Genomic DNA, 22,424 nt, shown 5'->3' on the forward strand with positions numbered 1-22,424 from the left:
GTATTGCAAATTTATTTCATATGAATACACACATTCCTTGTTCCTTAAAGAAATGGAATCAAAATTAGAGGGGCTTTAAGGTGAGAGTGGGAAAAAATTATAAGGGGACCCAAGGGGCAACTTCTTCATACAGAAGGTTCAGAATATATGAAATGAGCTGCCAAGGAAAGTGGCTGAGGAAAGTAGAATAGTCAATTTTATAGGTCATTTGGGTAGGTACATGGATAGCAAAGAAGGATATGGGCCAAATGGGTCTAGCTCCGATGGGCATATTGGTCAGCATGAATGAGTTGGGTTGGAGGGCCTGTTTCCATGCTGTATATTAACACTTCCCTTTTGATATTGAAGGCCATTCAGCCCATTGCCAAGTCTCCAAACACTCCCATCAATTCTATCCCCAAATATTTCCACGTAACCTGTTTTTTCACATACGTCCATCAATGCGTTGATTCATCTTTCATCCCTCTGCACCAAGGAGAACTTGCAATAACCAATTAACCCATGGGATATGGGAGGAAACTGTAGGGCACTAAAAGAAACCCATATGGTCACAGTGAGACAATGCAAACTTCACACACAGACTGCTCAGAACCTGAATCGGGTTTATTATCAGACATATGTCATAAAATTTGTTGTTTTGTGGCAGAAGAACCATACATTTAAAAAAAAACTAAGGTACAATAAGAAATATTTTTTTTAAAATGTAGTGCAAAAAAAGAGACCAAAAAGTGAGGTGGTGTTAATGGGTTCACTTTCCATTCAGAAATGTGATGACTTGGGGGAAGAAACTTTTCCTAAGACATTGAGTGTCTGTTTTCAGGCTCCTGTACCTCCGTGCCAATGGTAGCAATGAGGAGAGGGCTTGTCCTAGCTGGTGAGGGTCCTGAATGCTGTCTTTCTGAGGCATCTCCTGTTGTTCTCAGTGATGGAGCTGGCTGAGTCTGGAACCTTTCGCAGCTTTTTCTGATCCAGTGCATTTCTACCTTCATACCAGATGTTGATGCAACCAGTCAGAATGCTCTCCACAGGGTACATCCATAGAAAGCTCTGGACAGATACGTCTAACAGCAGCCCATATGGTTTGCGTTTAATGAATTTGTACTAGGGATGAGGAACTTTAGTTTTGAATATATACCAGATAACCTGGGACTGTTCTTCTTGGAACAGCAGAGTCGTATAACTGTATTTCTTATCACAAAGGCTACAGTGAGAAGAGCAATTCTTCCTATGGTAGAAAGGCTTAGATTGAGGGCTGATGGAATGAAGTTCAGATCAAGATTTAGATTTAGTTATCACGTGTACATTGAAACATACAATAAAATGTCATTTATGTTAACGATAGTATACTCAAGGGTGTGCTGAGGCAGCCTATGTTACCACACGTTCTGGCACCAACTTACCATGTCCACCATGTAAAACTTGGAACACAACAAAGCAGAATATACCAAGTGACAAAGCAATATCAGCAAAACAAACCCTGTTTCTCCCTCCCATCCACTCACCATCCATATGCATACACAGTCCTCTAACCCCAGGACAGGATGTCTTCCTTGGCCTTCAGAGGACTTGTGGATATGCAGCCACGAGGATCCAACTTCCCCAACATGCTCGCAGAGATACACAGCCCCATGTTCAGGCCATCAGGCCTCAATTTCTGGGCTTCTGATAGACCCCTGAGCTTTGATCTAGACCTCTGATTGACTTTTGGGCTTTGATTTGGACTTCCAATCAACCTTCAGGCTTTGATTAAGACTTCCAATTGACCTTTGGGCTTCATCTGGACTTCGGACCTTCAAAAGAACCAAATATGTCATAGTTTTATTACATTGTGAATATTTACTGATTAGTATGCATTAATAACAATGTTTACCATAATATACAGGAGCAAAATTAAGCCATTCAACTGATTGAGTGTGCTGGGCCTTTCAATCCTGGCTGATATTTTTTTCAACCCCCATTCTCCCACATTCTTTCTGTAAACCTTAACTCCCTTCCCAGTCAAGTACATATCAGCAGGCTCAATCATAGCTACTACTCCATGTACTGTATGTTCCTTATTACAATAAGAATGCACTTGACTTCACAACTTACCTTGTTATGACCTTGCAATGAATTGATCTGTATGGATAGTATACAAGCCAGGTTTTCCACTGTACTTTGATATATGTGACAATAATGTACCTACTTGCATCCCTTTATTCTGAGGCTGAGCACTCTGATCCTAAAGTCTTCTATGAATGGAAATGTTCTCTCTATGTCCATTCTATCCAGGCCTTTCGGAATCCAGTAGGTTTTAATGAGATTCCCCCCATCCTTATGGATCTTATCAAGTACAGGCCCAGAAACATCAAACACTTCCGATATGTCAAGCCCTTTATTCCTGGAATCAATCTCATGAACCTCCTCTGGACTGTCTCAAGGACCAGCACATCTTTCCTCAGATGTAGGGGCCAAAATTGCTCATAATATTCCAAATGAGGTGTGACCAATGCCTCATAAAGTCCCAACAGTACATACTTGCTTTTATGTTCAGCACTGCACTTTCTTTGTAGCTTTTACCAGTTTATTCTGTATTGTTATTGATTTACCTTGTTCTGGCTCAATGTACTGTGTAATGGTTTCATCTGTATGTCCTCTCACAATGAATGCTAACATTGCATTTGCCTTCTATACTACTGACTCAACCAGAAAGTTAACCCTAAGTGAGTTCTGAACGAGGATTCGCAATTCCTTTGCACCTCCAATTTCAGAATTGTCTCCCCATTTAAAAAAGTCTACACTTTTATTCTTCCTACATAGTGTTCATAACCCTGCACTTCTCAACTCATGTTATAATGGAGGCCCATTGAATTGTAGTGTTCAAAAGTGTGGTTAAGTATCTAAAAGGAAATAATGGGTGTGGGGAAGGGCGATTTGGTGTAGCTTTTACAGAGAGCGTGTATGGACTTGATGGGCTGAATAGTCTCCTGTATTTTTTCCTATTCTGTGTCAGCTGTGACTTGAACTTTTGGATTTGAATTACAAGGATGTCTGTTGAAATCCAGTTTCAGGGATTTGATCACAAAAATCGAGCATGGTATTCCTGCGCGGAATGGAGCAAAGCTCATTCTTCAGAATGGATATGTTAAATCAAGGTACTTTTTTGAGTCTTGAATTTCCCAAGGGAAATCCCATGGAACAATATTGCAGATGATCCATTACTTCCCAGCCAAAACGTCAACTGTTTATTCCCCTCCATAGATGCTGCCTGACCTACTGAGTTCCTCCAACATTTTGTACGTGTTGCTCTGGATTTCCAGCATCTGCAGAATCTCTTATGTTTATACTTTGGTATCCTTTTCTGACTTGTACTTATCCCCAACCTGAACATGCTGCAACTTGTGGCTGCCACTGGCGACCCAGAACTTCACTTGCCTTGGGACACCTGAAGGGTTGTGAATCTGTGGAATTTGTTGTCACTGCCAAGCCATTGGGTATATTTGATAGGTTTTTTGATTAGTAAGGGTGTCAAAACTTGCGGAAGGAGACGGAAATGGGTTTGAGAGGGATAATAAATCAGCCATGATGGAATGGTGGAGCTGACTCGATGGACCAAATGGGCTAATTCTGTACCTATGTCTTGTGGTCTAAAGAGGCTGCAGAAATGGAACACGAGAGATACTGGAAAACTTGAAAGGCTTGGACTTAGTTGTTTTTGTTAGAGTTACCTTCCACATTTTATGAAGCTTCTATTTCTTTAATACTTAAGAAAGATAAAGACCCTACTGACTGTGCTTCATATAGACCTATTTTATTATTAAATGTGGATGCTAAAATTCTTTCAAAAATAATGGCTAATTGACTGGAGAATATTCTAGCTAAAATTATCTCTCAGGACCAAACAAGTTTTATAAAGGCCCGTTATTCCTTCTCTAATACTCGGAGACTGTTAAATGTTATATACTCGTCCTTTTCTAAGACTCCCCAATGTGTTGTTTCTCTTGATGCTGAAAAGGCATTTTATAGAGTTGAATGAAAATACTCATTTAACGTTTTAGAGAAATTCAACTTTGGTACTAATTTTAATAAGTGGATTAGAATGATATATACAAAAAAAGCCCTATTGCTACTGTTATTACTAATAATTGCAGATCTTTTTCTCGACTTTCGTGGGGTATGAGACAAGGATGTCCGTTAAATCCCCTGTTATTTAATTTGGTGTTGGATCCCTTGGCCATTGCACTTCGTGAAGCTAAAGATATCCATGGAATTTCCATAAATGGGACTATTCATAAGATCTTCCTTTATGCTGATGATCTCTTAATTTCTGTTTCGAATACTAAAGAATCCATTCCTAGTTTATTGAAATTATTAAAAGAATTCGGAAAGTTTTCGGGATATAAACTAGACCTTCATAAAAGTGAATTATTTCCTCTAAATGATTCTGCTTCTATATATGATGACATTCCTTTTAAAGTTACGGACTCTTTTAAATATTTAGGTATTATTATCACTAAAAATTACAGAGACCTTTATAGACCTAATTTGGTTCCTTCAGTGGATTTTATGAAGCAATTATTTTGTAGATGAAATCCATTTACACTTTCGTTAGCTGGCCGAATTCATGCAGTTAAAATGATTTTACCAAAATTTTTATATCTATTTCAAAATATTCCTTTTTTATAAACTAAGAAATTTTTTGATCAGGTTGATTCTATTATTTCATCTTTTCTTTGGAATAATAAAAGACCAGGAATTGGAAAATATCATTTACAAAAATTAAAGGATGGAAGTCTTGCTCTGCCTAATTTAAGGAATGTACTATTGGGCTGTTAATATACATTATATGTATTCTTGGTTATATTGGGCTGATAAAAATGAACGAACACCTTGGGCTGATTTGGAATTGAAAGCTGAGAAATAATTTTACTTAACTTTGTTATTAGGAGGTTCTTTACCCATACAACTAGCCAAAATTTCTAATTTAAATTTATATCCTATGATTAAGCAGTCATTATCAATTTGGTAACAGTTTTGTAATTTTTTTAAATCACAAAAAATTTAATCTTCTCAGTTTAATTAATCGAAATTATTTATTTAAACCTTCACTAAGTGATCCTACCTTTTTTCTTTGGAGGAATGAAGGAGTCTATTCCTTCATGGATCTGTTCCAAGAAGGCCGATTGATCTCTTTTGAGAAATTAGTAACTACTCTCTCTCGTACTCAATTCTTGCAATATCTTCAGGTCAGACATTTCTTACAATAATATTTAAGTAATTTTCCATATATACAGGATTCTGACCTGTTAGATATTATTTTAAAAATGAATCCTTTAGTTAAAGGTTTTATTGGGAAAATTTATAATTTACTATTACAACAGTACAATTATCCTTAAGATTAAGCAAGATTGGGAAAGAGAGTTTAATATGACCTTGATAACAGAGGATCGGTTACGAATTTTGAAGTTGGTTAACTCTTCTTCGATTTGTGCCAGTCACTCTTTAATTCAATTTAAAATTGTACATCGTTACTATTTGACGAGGGAGAGACTGTCTAAAATGATTCCTAATGTTGATAGTCAGTGTGATAGATGTAAAACCAAGACAGCTACATTGACACATATGTTTTAGTCGTGTTCTGTATTGAAGCAGTTTTGGAAATCTATCTTCTTTACAATTTCTAAAGCTTTAAAAATTTATTTACAACCTAATAAATTGACAATTTTGTTCAGTATAATCCCTCAATGTAATTCATGGTATTTCTGTATCAGACCAGCATTTGTTACATTATTGGCCAGAAGGGCTATTTTATTAAAATAGAAAGATGCCTCTACTCCCACGTTGATACAATGGTTCTCTCAGGTGATGCTATGTCTTAGTTTGGAGAAAATCAGAAGTCGAACATTTGATCCTCGATTTGACTTTGAGAAAAGGTGGGGTTCTTTTGCCCACTACTATCATCTGATCTGAGTTAATTAAGATGGTTTCCTTCTGATTCTTGTTTAAATGGATTTGAGTTGGCAGATTGATAATTTTCTTTTATGGAAACTTGTATGGTGTATAGCTCCGGGGTTGTGCTCCCAATGGTTTTTTTTTGTTTAAGTTAGTAGGGGTTCTTTTTTCCAAAAAAATAGCCTTAACACTTTTTTTCTTATTATTATTGATATATTGTTTAGCTTTGTAAATCAGTTATTTGGTAATTTAATTCCTCATTGTACATATTGATATGTTGACTTGATGTATTGTATTTTTTGTTGATCTTCAATAATAAAGATTTAAAAATGAAATGAAAGGCTTGGATAGAGTGTAGGTGGAGAGGATGCTTCCTATAGTGGGAGAATATTTTGAAGGACCATTGGGCACATCCTCACAAAGCAAGGATGTCCCTTTAGAACAGAGATGAAGAGGAATTAAGCCGGAGGGTGGTGAGTATGGAATTAATTGCCATAGGCAGTTGTGGAGGCCAAGTCATTGGGTATATTTAAAGCCCAGGTTGATCGGCTCTTCATTAGTCAGGGCGTCAAAGGTTACTGGGAGAAGGCAGAAAAATGAGGTTGAGAGGAATAATAAATCAACCATGATGGAATAGCGGAGCAGACTCAATGGGCCGGATAGCCTACTTGTGGTCTAAAGCTCACGCAGCCTCTCAGAATGCCACAAAACATTTTGCACCGGCTCTCGCGCATGAACTAACCTCTCCCGGGAATGCGCCGCACAGAACACGGTCACACCGGGACAGTCGCGCCGCGACGGACGAGCGCGAGCGCCGGCGCGTAGCCGCACGCGAGAGCGGAAGCGGCGGCGACGTGTGCGCAGGCGTTGCAAGCTCAGCTGACTGACTTGGAGTAGCGCTGCTCGAGGGCAGCGGGCGATGTGAAGGCGAGAGCGGGGCAGCCACGGCATCGCAGAAGACCCCCTCTTCCACCGAGCTGCTTCGGTAAAATCTCGGCCTCGGCTTCTCTCCCAGGCCGCCGAACGTTTGGGCGGCGTCGGTTGTCTTGTGTGGTGGTATTTGCGTTGGTTGTCATTTAAGTGCCGGGGTGAATGATGCAGGAGTAAGGCCCGAAGGAGAGAGATGAACCCTTGCCTCCCTTTCTCTCACAGTCTTCCCCACATTTTGCTGCCAATTAGATGGCATAGTTTGGCGACTGAGGCTCTCTTCTTCATTGGCTTTGAAATCTTCAGGAGGGTGGTGCTGTGTTAATTTTTCCTCTGTAAAGGTCGGTGACAGTTTGTTCAGCTCCCTCCCCCCGAAAAACAAACACTAAGGTTTAGGGAAGTGCAATAATCCATTAAGCAATCGCCCAATAAATCCTCTTTCCTTACTTGGGGGAGAAATGGAGCTGCTTGTCACGAGTGCTTGAGTATTTAAGATACATTTGTCTTTTTAGGTTGGTGGGACGCTCTAAGTTGTTGGTGTTTGTAAAACGTGTGCACTGTACACTAGGCTTGTCATGCGGTAATATCCCTTTTGGGTGATTTTTGTCAATTCTTGTCAGATTGGAGTTTTTCAAGAAGTGTCATTCAATATGTTTTGAGAAATCAGGTGGACTATATTCCTGTTCTACTTTTAGAAATCTTACCAAACATATGTGATTTTTAATGGTGCTAGTTATACTGACTGCAAGTGTTTTGTTTGGCATATTGTATGCATCAGGAATTTTTTTCATGAAGGGAATCAGAATTTGGTTTATTGTCGCTGACAAAGTGAAATGTTTTCTTTTGCTGTTAAAATACAAGCACATTAAATGATTGTAAGTTGCATTAAAATTGTGCAAAGCAGGAAGATCAAATTGGTGTTCAGGAGTTCAAAGCTCATTCAGAAATCTGCTAACAGGGAAAGAAACTATTCCTAAAACTGAATGTTGGTCTTCAGGCTCTTGTGCCACCTCCCTGATGATATTGATGAGAAGGCATGTCCCAGATGGTGTGGGTCTTATATGATGGATGCTGCCTTTTTGAGGCACCACTTTTGGAAGGTGTCCTCTGGGGAGGCTTGTGTGCATGATGGAGCTGGCCTAGTCTACAATCCTCTAAAGCTGCTCAAGATTCTGTGTATTGCCAGACTGTGATGCAGCTAGTCTGAAGGCTGTCCATGGGACATCTATAGATATTTGCTAGACTCTTTGGTGACATGCTGTACCAAATCTCCTCAAAGTCTTCATGAAGTGTAGCACTGGTGTGCCTCTGTGATTGCATTAATATGGTGGACCCACGATAGATCCTCTGAGACGTAGATACCCAGGAGGTTGAAAATGTTTACCCTTTCCACTGCTGGCCCCTCAGAATGACTATTTGTGTGTGTTCTGCCAACATCTCCTTCCTGACATCTATAATCAATTCTTTGGTCTTCCTGACGTTAAGTATTGCAACACGTTCAACAAGTTGATCTGTTTTGCTCTTGTACTGTTCAGAAATCTGATAGTGGAGGGGAAGGAACTGTGTCTGAATTGTTGAGTGTTGGTCTTCAGGCTTCTGTACCTCTTCCCTGATGGTATAAACGGGAAGAGGGAAGGTCTGGATGGTGAGGGTCCTTCGTGCTGGATGCTGCCTTATAAAGCTGTCCTCGGTGGTGGGGATGGTTGTGTCCTTGACAGAGCTGGCTGAGTCTACATCCCACTGCAACCTCTTGTGATCCTTTGCATTGGAGCCTCTATATCAGATTTTCATGCAACCAATTAGGATGCTCTCCATCATATATTTGTCGGAATTTGCTTGGGTCTTTGGTGACCTACCAACTGTCCTAAAACTAGTGAAGTAGAGGCACTGGTGTGCTGCCTTCATGATTGCACCAATATGTTGGGCCCAAAACACATTCAAAAGTAACACTTGACGTAAGTTATTGAACTTTGAGCTTGACAATCCAAGGTTTGGTCATAGCACAAAATAGTGTTTTTTTTTAAGATATTCAGCCATGAAATAATTAGCACTAGAACTGGGACAACTGACCTAGCTTTCAGATACTACTCTGATGACTACGCTGTTGATTTGGGGAACTGGACTTGATGTGTTGAGATTGGGATTTGTGACCATTTCCATGTTGGAGTCATTTATTTACTTTCTTATTCCCAAACCCATATGTTCATTGTAACTGCCAATTTTTGTAGAGGCTTTAAATCTTGCTGCTTGATGTCACAAGTAGGGTGATGTAGAAGTGTCCTGGCTTGAAGCATCAACTGTTTATTCATTTCCCTAGATGCTGCTTGACCTGTTGAGTTTCTCTGAGAGTGAGAGAGTGAGATTCCAGCATCTGCAGACTTTTTCATGTTTATCACAATTAAATTTGTCTTCTGATCTTGTAAAAGCACATTCATGTATTTGTACTATATCTCTCTGTGTAGTGGAGAAGGTTGCAGTATTATGATGATAAAGTTTAAGGGAAAGGGGATTCTCAAGATTCCTGTAAAACAATGGATTCAGTACTGACTATGTGACTGCAGTGTGTTTGAATAATGTCTCACAGCTGCTTCCTTTGGAGAAGATAAGGGTTAAAGTTCACCCAGATCTACATCAGATGTCTCTGGGCTTTTCACACCTTTTGATTTTGACAAAAGGCAGTGCCTAATGGAAATTGGACAGAAAATTCCTTTCCTAATGAAAGCATAAATTTGACGGATGTTCTTACCTTTGTAATTAAGTTGTGGCTCTAGCAAACCAGGTAGGACATTCTTTTCTTTAATTAAGGTGGCTGGAGTGTCTAACAAATTGATTGTACTTTGTATCAATAGTCCATTGACTTGGCTGGAATAGTTATCAAACTGATCGTTCTTTTATGTCAGTGGCCTTATAACTTCTGACAATTCTGACATCGGGCAGTGAACTTGTGGAACCGCCGAGGAGATGAGAAAGGGTCTCTCCCTGATGTCGGGTCCAAGGTCACTCGCCGGCTGAGCTCGAAGAAATAAACGGGTGAAAAGACAAGTAATAATCTTTTTGTGCTGTCGTTATTTGATCCAGCAAAGTTACGTTTACAATGATGTCAATTGATTCTGGCACAATCAATCAAAGGAACTTGTTTTTCATTGTAGGTACTTCAACTGAACCTTTGGCCCAATTTTTTTAAGCTTACATTTCAGCTTTGCTTTGACAGTGTCTATTCAAAAAAAAAATCAGTTGTTCAGATTATTTTTGCTAGTGGATTGTAAGCAGAATATCAGTAATGTAATCACTCAAGTCAAGTATAATGTTCTCCTTGTCAATTGGTGGGTACCCGGGTGGTTCTAGATGCTGACCTGGGATCCACACGTTGTGGTGCAGTATTGGCAAGAGTAAATGGTGGCCATGGTTAGTGGTTGGGTCCTTTGGTTGTTCAGTCTCTCCTTTCACAGCTGTCACTTGTTCTCTGGTACAGCAGTGGTTGTTCTCATGTAGAGCATCTCGCTCCTGAACAGATTTCCTCCAGGTGTACCTATTGAGTGTAATGCCTTCCTAGTTTTTAGATGGAATGTTGAATTTATTGCCATTGATTTTGATGTTTTCTTTGAAGCATTTCCTTTGCCTATGAACAAAATATAGCATTGTTAATATGTGGTATTTGAAATTCCCTTGCTTGTTACTTTCACATCATTGTACAGTGGCATGCAGAAGTTTGGACACCCCGGTCAAAATTTCTGTTACTGTGAATAGTTAAGTGAGTAGAAGATGAACTGATCTCCAAAAATCATGGTTAAAGATAAAACACTCTTTTCAACATTTTAAGCAAGATAAGTATTATTTTTGTTTTGTGCAATTTTAGAGTGGGGGAAAAAAGGAAAGGAGCACCATGCAAAAGTTTGGGCACCCCAAGAGATTTGAGCTCTCAGGTAACTTTTACCAAGGTCTCAGAGATTAATTAGCTTGTTAGGGCTATGGCTTGTTCAGTCATCGTTAGGAAAGGCCAGGTGATGCAAATTCCAAAGCTTTATAAATACCCTGACTCCTCAAACCTTTTCCCAACAATCAGCAGCCTTAGGCTCCTCTAAGCAGCTGTCTGGCACTCTGAAAATTAAAATAAATAATGCCCACAAAACAGGAGAAGGTTATAAGAAGATAGCAAAGCATTTTCAGATAGCAGTTTCCTCTGTTCATAATGTAATTAAGAAATGGCAGTTAACAGGAATGGTCAGGTTGAGGTCTGGAAGACCAAGAAAACTTTCTGAGAGAACTGCTGGTAGGACTGCTAGAAAGGTAAATCAAAACTCCCGTTTGACTGCAAAAGACCTTCAGGAAGATTTAGCAGACTCTGGAGTGGTGGTGCACTGTTGTACTGTGCAGCGACACCTGCACAAATATGACCTTCATGGAAGAATCATCAGAAGAAAACCTTTCCTGCATCCTCACCACAAAATTCAGTGTCAGAAGTTTGCAAAGGAACACCTAAACAAGCCTGATGCATTTTGGAATCAAGTCCTATGGACTGAAGAAGTTAAAATAGAACTTTTTGGCCGCAATGAGCAAAGGTATGTTTGGAGAAAAAAGGGTGTGGAATTTCCTAAAAAGAATACCTCTCCAACTGTTAAGCACAGGGGTGGATCGATCATGCTTTGGGCTTGTATTGCAGCCAGTGGCACGGGGAACATTTCACTGGTAGAGGGAAGAATGAATTCAATTAAATACCAGCAAATTCTGGAAGCAAACATCACACTGTATGTAGTTTAAAAAAAAAAGCTGAAGACGAAAAGAGGATGGCTTCTACAACAGGATAATGATCCTAAACACACCTCAAAATCCACAATGGGCTACCACAAGTGGTGCAAGTGGAAGGTTCTGCCATGGCCCTCACAGTCCCCCGACCTAAACATCATTGAAAATCTGTGGATGGACCTCAAAAGAGCAGTGCATGCAAGATGTCCCAAGAATCTCACAGAACTAGAAGCCTTTTGCAAGGAAGAATGGGCGAAAATCCCCCAAACAAGAATTGAAAGACTCTTAGCTGGCTACAGAATGCGTTTACAAGCTGTGATACTTGCCAAAGTGGGTGTTACTAACTAGTGACCATGCAGGGTGCCCAAACTTTTGCTTTGGGCCCTTTTCCTTTTTTGTTATTTTGAAACTGTAAAAGATGGAAATAAAAAAAGTAACCTTGCTTAAAATATTAAAAGAAATGTGTGATCTTTAACTTTATGCTTTTTGGAAATCAGGTCATCTTTTACTCGCCTAGCTATTCACAGTAACAGAAATTTTGACCGGGGTACCCAAACTTTTCCATGCCACTGTATTTTGTAAAACAAAAAATAATCATATTTTCCTTTATTGTATCCTTTTTAACGGGCAAGGTTAAAAGCAGTAAATGTCTTTCAACTTTGAATGGAATTAAGCTGAGAGTTTTAATGTGGACCTGCATGGATTAGTTCAAATTATTTTTGTAAATTTGTCTTTTGCAGTAAAAATAAATAGAAATCCTATCTGCTCTGGATTCTTTGAGTTCAAAATTAACATTTGAATTCACTGGTCATGCAGTTAGGCTTGCGCGGACTCCTAACAAGATTTTAAAAAGGAGATTTTTTATTTTGTCATACTATATTTTAATTAACTTGATACAGTTTAGAAAATGATTAGTGCATACAAATATCAGAGTTTCAAAATTGTACACATGTTTTCTTAAATGGGTTAGCCTAGGAGGTTTGAGTAATGTGGGGAAAAATGAAAACAGAAATAGAAAGCTATGGTAGGTGGGGAAGTTGCTGTCAGCCTTGTGTGTATTTGAAGAAGTGAAAATTCAGAGATTTCATTGTGTAATATGATTTGTTAATATTTCTCAGGATGTTTGAAATTAGTTTTTCCAAGTATTCTGGAGTTGGTGCAGAATTTTAAGAATCTTTTCCTTCTTGGGTAGAATGAGCAAAGAGTGTCACTAGAACTGATTTTTATCAGCTGTTGCTTGAGAGACAATTAAAATGAGGATTTTATTTTCTAAATGTTTGGATTTTCTTTTACCCTGGTATTTTCAAAGCATTTAAAGGAACTGATTCTAACAGAGCTGCAAGTTTTGCCATGCTGTAATCTCTAAGTCATGACTGATGACTGTCTGTTGGTGAACTTTTATAGTAATCACTTGGCCACAACAGAATCTTTACCCAACGTCTACACTTGTATTCCTCCTTGGAGTCCCTCCAGACTTTTTCCCCATTTTTGTCTGCATATCAAAGTCAATTGTTAGACTTTGTCAGTGTAGCTGCTTGGTTAGTCACATTGAACTCCAGATCTTCCTTTGCCAGCTGAGCAATCAGGGGTGATGTTAAATTCATAGATGAAAATGTTTGATGCCTAATGCCTCGTTCTCCCTGTAATTATTGGTTGTAACTTTTAAAATAACCTAAGGTAATTTAGTAGATCTGTAACTTTGAACAGATGATAATTCTAAAGATAAATCTCAAAAGGCCAGATTGGTTAATTGTAGTGAAGATTCTAAGTTGCATCTCCAAATTGATAAGTAACATGGATATGAAATAGATTGTGCCACTATTCAAAAAAAGAACAAAGACCTCTCATTGTGGAACAATTCAGAATCAGGTTTATTATCACTGACATGTTGTGAAAGTTGTTTTGTGGCAGCAGTACAAATACATAAAATACAATGGGTTACAAATGTATGCATATACAGATATATGTACTTTTATAGATAAATGCATAGCTACTTTTATATGCATGTGTTATATATACACGTACATGCACGCAATGGTTGTCCATCGTATCCGATGATGACAGGAAGCCTGTATGGGAGAGTTTTTAAATTGGAAAAGCCATTGTACTGAGGCAGTTCCACTCTCTAGACCTTAGAAGTCTGGGTCCAGTGGTACGAACAAGTGTCACAAACTGGGGTCTTCCCTGCTTGCAGTGGATGACCATGTCATTTTCTGTGCCTCTCCATGCTTTTTGCTCTTCATGGAGATGTGCAGTAGTGCCTTCCTGGCGGTTGGATCTCACTGTAGATCTCATCTGCCCTGTCGCTGGAGCTGACTTTGCATGCTAGGACAGATGACAGGTGTGTCCCTATCTCACCAGGGAATGGTGCTGCCTCTAAGTGGTGTACATACACACATATACATACACCTGAACCGGAGTGGTACTAATATCCTAGAAGGAAGGTTTGCTAATGTTGCATGGGGGTGGGGGGGTGGCGGTGGTTAAAGGGAACCAGAGTGCCACAACAGATGCTGGAGAGGTTGTGGCAAAAGATGTTGTCAATACCTCAGACAGTCAGGATTCAAAAAGTTGAGCATGGTGCAACTTATGTCCGGAGCTGCGTATATTTCAATGCAAGAAGTATTGTAGGGAAGGCAGATAAGCTTGGGGCATGGATCAACACATGGAAGTATGATATTGTAGTCATCAGTGGTTGCAGGAGAGGCAGGACTGGCAGCTCATTATTCCGTGGGCCCACTGTTTTAGACGCAACAGTAGGAGTGATTAAAGGGAAGGGGTGGCATTACTAGTCAGGGAAAATGTCAAGGCAGGGCTCAGTCAGGACAGACTGGAGAACTCGGATAGTGGAGCTGAGAAATAAGAAAGGTATGACCATATTAATGGGGCCATATTACAGACTACCCAACAGTCTGCGGTATGTAGAGGAACAAATTTGTGGAGAGGTCATGAACTGTTGCAAGAAACATAGGTTGTTATAGCAGGTAATTTTAACTATCCACATATAGACTAGGTCTCCCTCACTGTAAAAGGATAGTTTGTCTAATGTGTTCAGTAAAATTTCCTAAATCAGTGCATGTAACTCCCAAAGAGGGTGCGATACGTGATCTTTTAGGGAATGAGACAGGGTAAGTGACGGAAGTTTGTGTAGGGGAACACTTTGCATCTGCAGATCATGATGCCATTAGTTTCAAAGTAAATATGGAAAAGATGGGTCTGATCGGCAGGTTGAAATTCTAAATTGGAGAAAGTCCGATTTTGATGGCATCAGAAAGGATCTGGCAAGTGTGAATTGGGACAGGGTGTTTTCTGGCAAAGGTATACTAGAGAAGTGGGAGGTCTTCAAAAGTGAAATTTTGAGTACAAAGCTTGTATGTTCCTGTCAGAATAAAAAGCAAGGATACCAGGTTTAGAGAACCATGGTTTTCAAGAGATATTGGGGCCCTCATTAAAAGAAAGAAAGAGGTGCCTAACAGGTATAGGCAGGTAGGAACAAATGAGGTACTCACGTACAAGAAATGCAAGAGAATGAAGTCAGGAGGGCTAAAAGAAGACATGAGGTGGCCCTAGCAGACAAGGTAAAGGAGAATCCCAAGGATTTCTACAGATACGTTAAGAGCAAAAGGATTACAAGGGACAAATCTGATCCTTTGGAAGATCAGAATGGTAATCTATGTATGGAGCCAAAAAAGATGGGGGAGATCTTAAACAAATTTTTTTGCAACTATATCATCTCAGAAGATGGACGCAGAGTCTACAGAGGTGAGGCAAAGCAGCTGTGTGTCCCTACACAGATTACAGAGAAGGAGGTGTTTGTTGTCTTGTGGCAAATTAGGGTGGATAAATCCCCAGAGACTGGCAAGATGTTCTCTTAAACCCTGTGGGAAGCAAGTACAGAAATTACAGGGGTCCTAGCAGAGATATTTAAATCACTCCTACTAGAGGATTGAAGGATAGCTAATGTTGTTCCTCTGTTTAAGAAAGGCTCTAAAAATAAACCAAGAAATTATAGGCCAGTGAGCCTAACATCAGTAGTGGGAAAGTTATTGAGGGTACATGTGTCCCCCGCTTTTTGAACGTTCGCTTTACGAAACCTCGCTGTTGCGAAAGACCTACATTAGTTACCTGTTTTTGCTAACAGAAGGTGTTTTCACTGTTACGAGAAAAGGCAGCGCGCGAGAAAAGCAGCGCACTATAAAAGGCAGCATGCATCCCGAGCAGCCAAGCTCCTCCCGTGGAACTGCATTCTAGCCGGCATTGCTTAAGCACGTGTCTGTGAGCAGCTGTTAGCAAGATGAGTTCTGAGGTATCGGAAAAGCCTGAAAGAGCTCGTAAGTGTGTAACACTTAGCGTAAAACTAGACATAATTAACCGTTTTGATCGTGGTGAATGAAGTAAAGACAAAGTGAGTTTGGCTTGTGGAAGTTTACGAAGATTATGTTGAAGAGGTTTTGGCATCCCATAACCAAGAACTGTTAGATGAAGAACTGATGCAATTGAAAGAGGAAAGGATAACAATCGAAACCGAATGCAGTAGCGAACAGACTGAAAGTGAAGTCGTCTAGGAACTGAACGTGAAGCAACTGCTTGAGATTTTCGCTGCAATTGACAACAATGATTGCAGAAAAGTACAACTTTAATTTTGAAAGGGTATGTAGGTTTAGGGCATATTTGCAGGATGTTTTGAGTGCTTACAAAGAACTGTATGATAGAAAAATGCGCGAGGCTAAGCAGTCAAGCACACTGTCGTTTTTCAAGCCTTCCACATCAGCCACAGCAGACGACAAACCTCAACCTTTGACATCGAGGCAGGCAGACATAGAAGAAGATGACCTGCCTGCCCTGATGGAAACAGATGATGATGAGATGACACCCCAGTGTCCCTCCGCCCCAACCCCTGGGTCGCGGACCGATACATTGCTGCGGAGAATGCAGTGGTAGCCGGGACGTACCCAGCACATCTTTAAGAAAAAACTGAAATAAACAAGCTAATTAATTAGGTGCCGCCCAGTATGTAAATGTCGGCCCAGATCAGAGGTGATTGCCGATTGCGTCACCTCTGATCTAATCCAGCATTTACGTGCTGGGCGGCACCTTATTAATTAACTTGTTTATTTTGGCTTTTTTTTTTAAAGATGTGCTGGGTGCGTCCTGGCTACTGCTGCATTCTTTGCGGATTGGTATCGGTTGCTGCCCGGAGGTTGGGGACCACTGCACCACCCCAACCTCCGACTCAGCCTAACACACCATCATCATCAGTGTGCTCGGTGCTGTCTTCCCAATTCCGGTAAGTGATACTACACTATACATACATTATTTCTACTCTATATAGGCTGTGTATTTTTATGTGTTATTTGGTATGATTTGGCAGCTTCATAGCTTAAAGGTTACTGGAGAGAGTGTTTCTGCCGAGAGCGCTTGCGTGAGATTTTCGCTACGGAGAACAGTGCGGCAATGATTGTAGGAAGGTACTTCTACTTCATATAGGCTGTGTATTTATCATATCATTCCTGCTTTTACTATATGTTACTGTTATTTTAGGTTTTATTTGTTATTTGACATGATTTGGTAGGTTATTTTTTTGGCTCTGCGAACGCTCACAAATTTTTCCCATATAAATAAATGGTAATTGCTTCTTCACTTTACGACATACCGGCTTACAAACCGTTTCATAGGAATGCTGTACCTTTGGATGGTGGGGGAAACCTGTATTCAAAGGGACTGGATACGAGTATTTGGATAGACATGGACTGATTAGGGATAGACAGCATGACTTTGTGTGGTAGGTCATGTCTAACCAATCTTAAAATTTTTTGGGAAAAGTTACTGGTAAAGTTGATGAAGATAAGGCAATGGATCTGACAGTGAACATGAACATGTGATAAGGTCCCACATGGGAGATTGGTCAAGAAGGTTCAGTTATTCAGCTTTCAATGAGGGAGTAAATTGGATTAGACATTGGCTTTGTGGGAGAAACCAGAGAGTGGCAGTAGATGGTTGTCTCTCTGACTGGCGGCCTGTGTCTAGTGGAGTGCTGCAGGGATTGGTGCTGAGTCTGTTGTACTTTTTTTAATCAGTGATCTAGATGATGTGGTTAACTGGATCAGCAAATTTGTGTATAACACCAAGATTGGGGGTGTAGTGGACAGCAAGGAAAACTTGTCAGAGCTTGCAGCGGGATCTGGACCAGATGGAAAAATGGTGTAAGGAACTTAACGCAGAAAAGTGCAAGCTGTTGGACTTTGGTAGGACCAACCAGGGTAGAACTTTCACAGTGAATGATAGGGCACTGAGGAATGCAGTCAAACAAAGGGATCTGGGAATACAGGTCCATAATTCATTGGAAGTAGTGCACAGATAGGGTCCTGCATCAGCAAGGTCTCTTCCAAACAAATTTTGCAGCACACAGGAGCTTCCAGATGTGCTCTTCTGAAGAAGTACAAAGAAATAGGCAAGGTTGAGGACAAGAAATGCAGTAGTCGACCATGGAAACTGGATGCTTCAGATGAGAGATACATAAGCAAGAGTAGTATATTATTTTTGTTTTGTACAATTTTAGAGTGGGGGGGGGAGGAAAGGAGCACTATGCAAAAGTTTGGGTACCCCAAGAGATTTGAGCTCTCAGATAGCTTTTACCAAGGTCTCAGACCTTAATTAGGTTGTTAGGGCTATGGCTATGGCTTGTTCACAGTCATCGTTAGGAAAGGCCAGGTGATGCAAATTTCAAAGCTTTATAAATACCCTGACTCCTCAAACCTTGTCCCAACAATCAGCAGCCGTGGGCTCCTCTAAGCAGCTGCCTAGCACTCTGAAAATTAAACTGATGCCCACAAAGCAGGAGAAGGCTATAAGAAGATAGCAAAGCATTTTGAAGTAGCCGTTTCCTCAGTTCATAATGTAATTAAGAAATGGCAGTTAACAGGAACGGTCAAGTGGAGGTCTGGAAGACCAAGAAAACTTTCTGAGAGAACTGCTGGTAGGATTGCTAGAAAGGCAAATCAAAACCCCTGTTTGACTGCAAAAGACCTTCAGGAAGATTTAGCAGACTCTGGAGTGGTGGTGTACTGTTGTACTGTGCAGCGACACCTGCACAAATATGACCTTCATGGAAGAGTCATCAGAAGAAAACCTTTCCTGCATCCTCACCACAAAATTCAGTGTCAGAAGTTTGCAAAGGAACATCTAAACAAGCCTGATCCATTTTGGAAACAAATCCTGTGGAGTGAAGTTAAAATAGAACTTTTTGGCCGCAATGAGCAAAGGTATGTTTGGAGAAAAAAGGGTGCAGAATTTCCTGAAAAGAACACCTCTCCAACTGTTAAGCACAGGGGTGGATCGATCATGCTTTGGGCTTGTGTTGCAGCCAGTGGCACGGGGAACATTTCACTGGTAGAGGGAAGAATGAATTCAATTAAATACCAACAATTTCTGGAAGCAAACATCACACTGTCTGTAGTTTTCTTTAAAAAAAGCTGAAGATGAAAAGAGGATGGCCTCTACAACAGGATAATGATCCTAAACACACCCAAAACCCACAATGGACTACCTCAAGAGGCGCAAGTGGAAGGTTTTGCCATGGCCCTCACAGTCCCCGACCTAAACATCATCGAAAATCTGTGGATGGACCTCAAAAGAGCAGTGCATGCAAGATGTCCCAAAAATCTCACAGAACTAGAAGCCTTTTGCAAGGAAGAATGGGCAAAAATCCCCAAACAAGAATTGAAAGACTCCTAGCTGGCTACAGAAAGCGTTTACAAGCTGTGATACTTGCCAAAGGGGGTATTACTAAGTACTGACCATGGAGGGTGCCCAAACTTTTGCTTTGGGCCCTTTTCCTTTTTTGTTATTTTGAAACTGTAAAAGATGGAAATAAAAAAAGTGATCTTGCTTAAAATATTAAAGAAATGTGTCATCTTTAACTTTATGCCTTTTGGAAATCAGGTCATCTTTCACTCGCTTAGCTATTCACAGTAACAGAAATTTTGACTGGGGTGTCCAAACCTTTGCATGCCACTGTAAGTCTCCAAGTACCACGAAGCTTCATCCTTAATAATAGACTCCAACACTTCCCCAGCCACTGAGGTTAGGCTAACTGGCCTATAAATTCCTTTTGTGTTCCTCCCCTCTTAAAGAGTGGAGTGACATTTGCAATTTTCCAGTCCTTCAGGACTGTGCCAGAATCAAATGGTTCTTGAAAGATCATGACCAATGCATCTGTTATCTCTTCAGCAGCCTCTCTCAGGACTCTGAAATGTAGTTTGTCTGGCCCAGGTGACTTAATCACCTGAAGCACTTTGAGTTTTCCTGCATGTTTTCCTTTGTAATAGCAGTGGCACTCACTCCTTCTCGCTGACACTCATGGACTTCTGGCACACTGCTGGTGTCTTCCATAATGAAAACTGATGCAAAGTACTCATTAAGTTCCTCCATCATTTCTTTGTCCCCCAATACTACCTCACCAGCTTTATATTATTGGCTAGTCTGCCCTCATCTTTCACCTTTTCCCTTTTTGTAGCTTTTTTAGTTGCCTTTTGTTGGATTTTAAAAGCTTCCCAATCGTCCAACTTCCTACTAATTTTTTTGCTACCTAGTATGCCCTTTCTTCGGCTTTTGTGCAGCCCTTGGCTTCCCTTGTCAGCCACAGTTGCCTACCCCTGCTATTTGAGAACTACTTCTGTGGGACATATCTATACTGTGCCTTCTGAACTATTCCCAGAAACTTCAGCCGTCTCTGCTCTGCTGTCATCCCTGCCGGTATCCTCCTCCAATCCACCTGGGCAAGCTCCGCTCTCATGCCTCTAATTCCCTTTTATACCATTGTGATACTGATTCATGTGTCTTGTGCTTCTCCCTCAAAATTGCAGGATGAATTCAATCATATTATGATTACAGTATCCTAAGGGTTCCTTTACATTAAGCTCCCTAATAAAATCTGGGTTATTACACAACACCCAATCCAAGATAGCCTTTCCCCGAGTGGGCTTAAGCACAAGCTGCTCTAAAAGGCCATCTCACAGCAACAAATTCCTCTCTTGCAATCCAACAGCAACCTGATTTTCCCAATCCCCTTGCGCATATTGAAGTCCCCCATTACAATTGTGACATTACTGTTAATGTCTTTTCTAGCTCCCTTTGTCATCTCAACCCCACACCTTGGCTACTGTTTTGAGGCCTGTATATGATTCCCATAATGGTATTTTTTAACCCTTGCGGTTTCTTAACTCCACCCACAGATTCAACATTCTCTGACCCTATGTCACCTTTCTGTAAAGAAGTAATTTCATCTCTTACCAGCAGAGCTATACCACTGCCTATACCCTTCTGTAAAGAAGTAATTTCATCTCTTACCAGCAGAGCCATACCACTGCCTATGCCTTTCTGCCTGTCCTTTCCATACAAAGTTTGTTAAGCTCCCAATTATGGACACTTTTGAGCCACGACTCAGTGATGCCCACAACGTCATACCAGTCAATCTGTAATTATACCATGAGTTTGTCCACCTTATTCCAATTGCTATGTGCATTTAAGTACAGCATCTTCAGTCCTATATTCTTTGCCCTTTTGAATTTTGCCTCTGTGGTACAATTCAACTGTCTGCATTTGTACCCAATCATTGGCTTGTCCTGAGTTGTTGAAGTTATTTGCTGTATGTCCAAACCCCAAAAATGCTCTAACAGATGGGATTCCCTTTGTTTATTTGGGACACAATGCTGTTTAATTAGGACAGTAGACTGTTACCAAACAGCTTCTAGCTAGTATCTGCTGTATTATACCAAGTAGGAGGGGAGAGAGAGTCTGGGGTTTAGGTTGAAAATCTTTCAGCGGAATGGTTAGAAATAATGCTCAGATGTGAAAAAGATGGAAAGTTGAGAAAAACACAAATGGTGATAGGGTGGAAGATGAGAGAAATTAAATGACGAGTGAAAGTGCAAACTGAGAAAGGTGATAATATTCCCAATGCTTCATAATATTTCCAGAATCTTAAGTAATTTGCTTTTAAATGAATGAGCAATTTTAAATTTGTGACTAGAGAAATAATTCTAGGTATTGATGCATAAGGTAAAACCTTGAATTTCTATTGCACTAATTAAGTTTTATCATCTTATTTCAGTATCTCAATCTTGCAAACCATTTACTTATTTGAGGATGACAGAATTTTGGTTAATATCTGCTCCTGGAGAAAAAACGTGTCAACAGACATGGGACAAATTAAATGTTGCAACTACGAGGAGCAATAATCTCTCTACCAACTTCAAGTTTTCAATTCCAGATTTGAAGGTATGTAACAACTGAGATAAAATTGTATAAGTTCTCAATCCTGCTCCTTCATCCATGTTTTTTTTTGAAGCAATGAAACCAATATTTTTTTCTCTCAAAGAGAATTGAGTTAATGTTTCTCTGATTATTTAAGTTCCAGAAAGGAAACTGATAAAACCAATACAAAGTAATATTGAATAGACCCTATTGAGTGAGAATTTTCACATTGACATTAAAGGAGAAATTTGGTTGTGTGCTACGGTGTGATCCAAGGTGAATATAAATGAACAGAAAGCAAAGTTGAAACATTGAAAGCAAGTTGAAAATTTTACTTGTACTTTATTACGTTTATTATTAGCAAAGAAGAATGAGATGTTTCAAGTTCAAGTTTTTTTTTGTCATTCAAACATACATGTGTATACAGCTAAACGAAACATCATTCCCCTGGGGCTAAGGTGCGCAAAACAGTACATTGTCACAGCACATACAATCATGATTCAGTGCATACAGACACAAAAGAATATTAGCACATGTCCCTGAGTGGCATGATCTGAAGTTTGACAGGT

The 22,424-nt window shown here is 40.1% G+C and overlaps 1 protein-coding gene and 1 long non-coding RNA gene across 2 annotated transcripts in view; one reads left to right on the forward strand and one right to left on the reverse strand.

Annotated features, from left to right (window-relative positions):
• Positions 1–6,723, reverse strand: part of LOC134350392 (uncharacterized) — a 41,555-nt gene extending 34,832 nt beyond the window's left edge. Inside the window, exons 1-2 of the long non-coding RNA XR_010018882.1 lie at positions 6,674–6,723; positions 1,503–1,790 (exon numbers count right to left, since the gene is read on the reverse strand). This is a non-coding gene — a long non-coding RNA (uncharacterized LOC134350392). The remainder of the gene's footprint in view (positions 1–1,502; positions 1,791–6,673) is intronic.
• A 39-nt stretch (positions 6,724–6,762) lies between these two features.
• Positions 6,763–22,424, forward strand: part of atp6v1c1a (ATPase H+ transporting V1 subunit C1a) — a 97,747-nt gene continuing 82,085 nt past the window's right edge. Inside the window, exons 1-2 of the mRNA XM_063055542.1 lie at positions 6,763–6,916; positions 21,713–21,879. Coding sequence (XP_062911612.1) covers positions 21,748–21,879 — 132 coding nt within the window. The 5' untranslated portion in view covers positions 6,763–6,916; positions 21,713–21,747. The remainder of the gene's footprint in view (positions 6,917–21,712; positions 21,880–22,424) is intronic.

Source organism: Mobula hypostoma, chromosome 1 (genome assembly GCF_963921235.1).
Source record: "Mobula hypostoma chromosome 1, sMobHyp1.1, whole genome shotgun sequence".
NCBI classification, from domain to species: Eukaryota; Metazoa; Chordata; class Chondrichthyes; order Myliobatiformes; family Myliobatidae; genus Mobula; species Mobula hypostoma.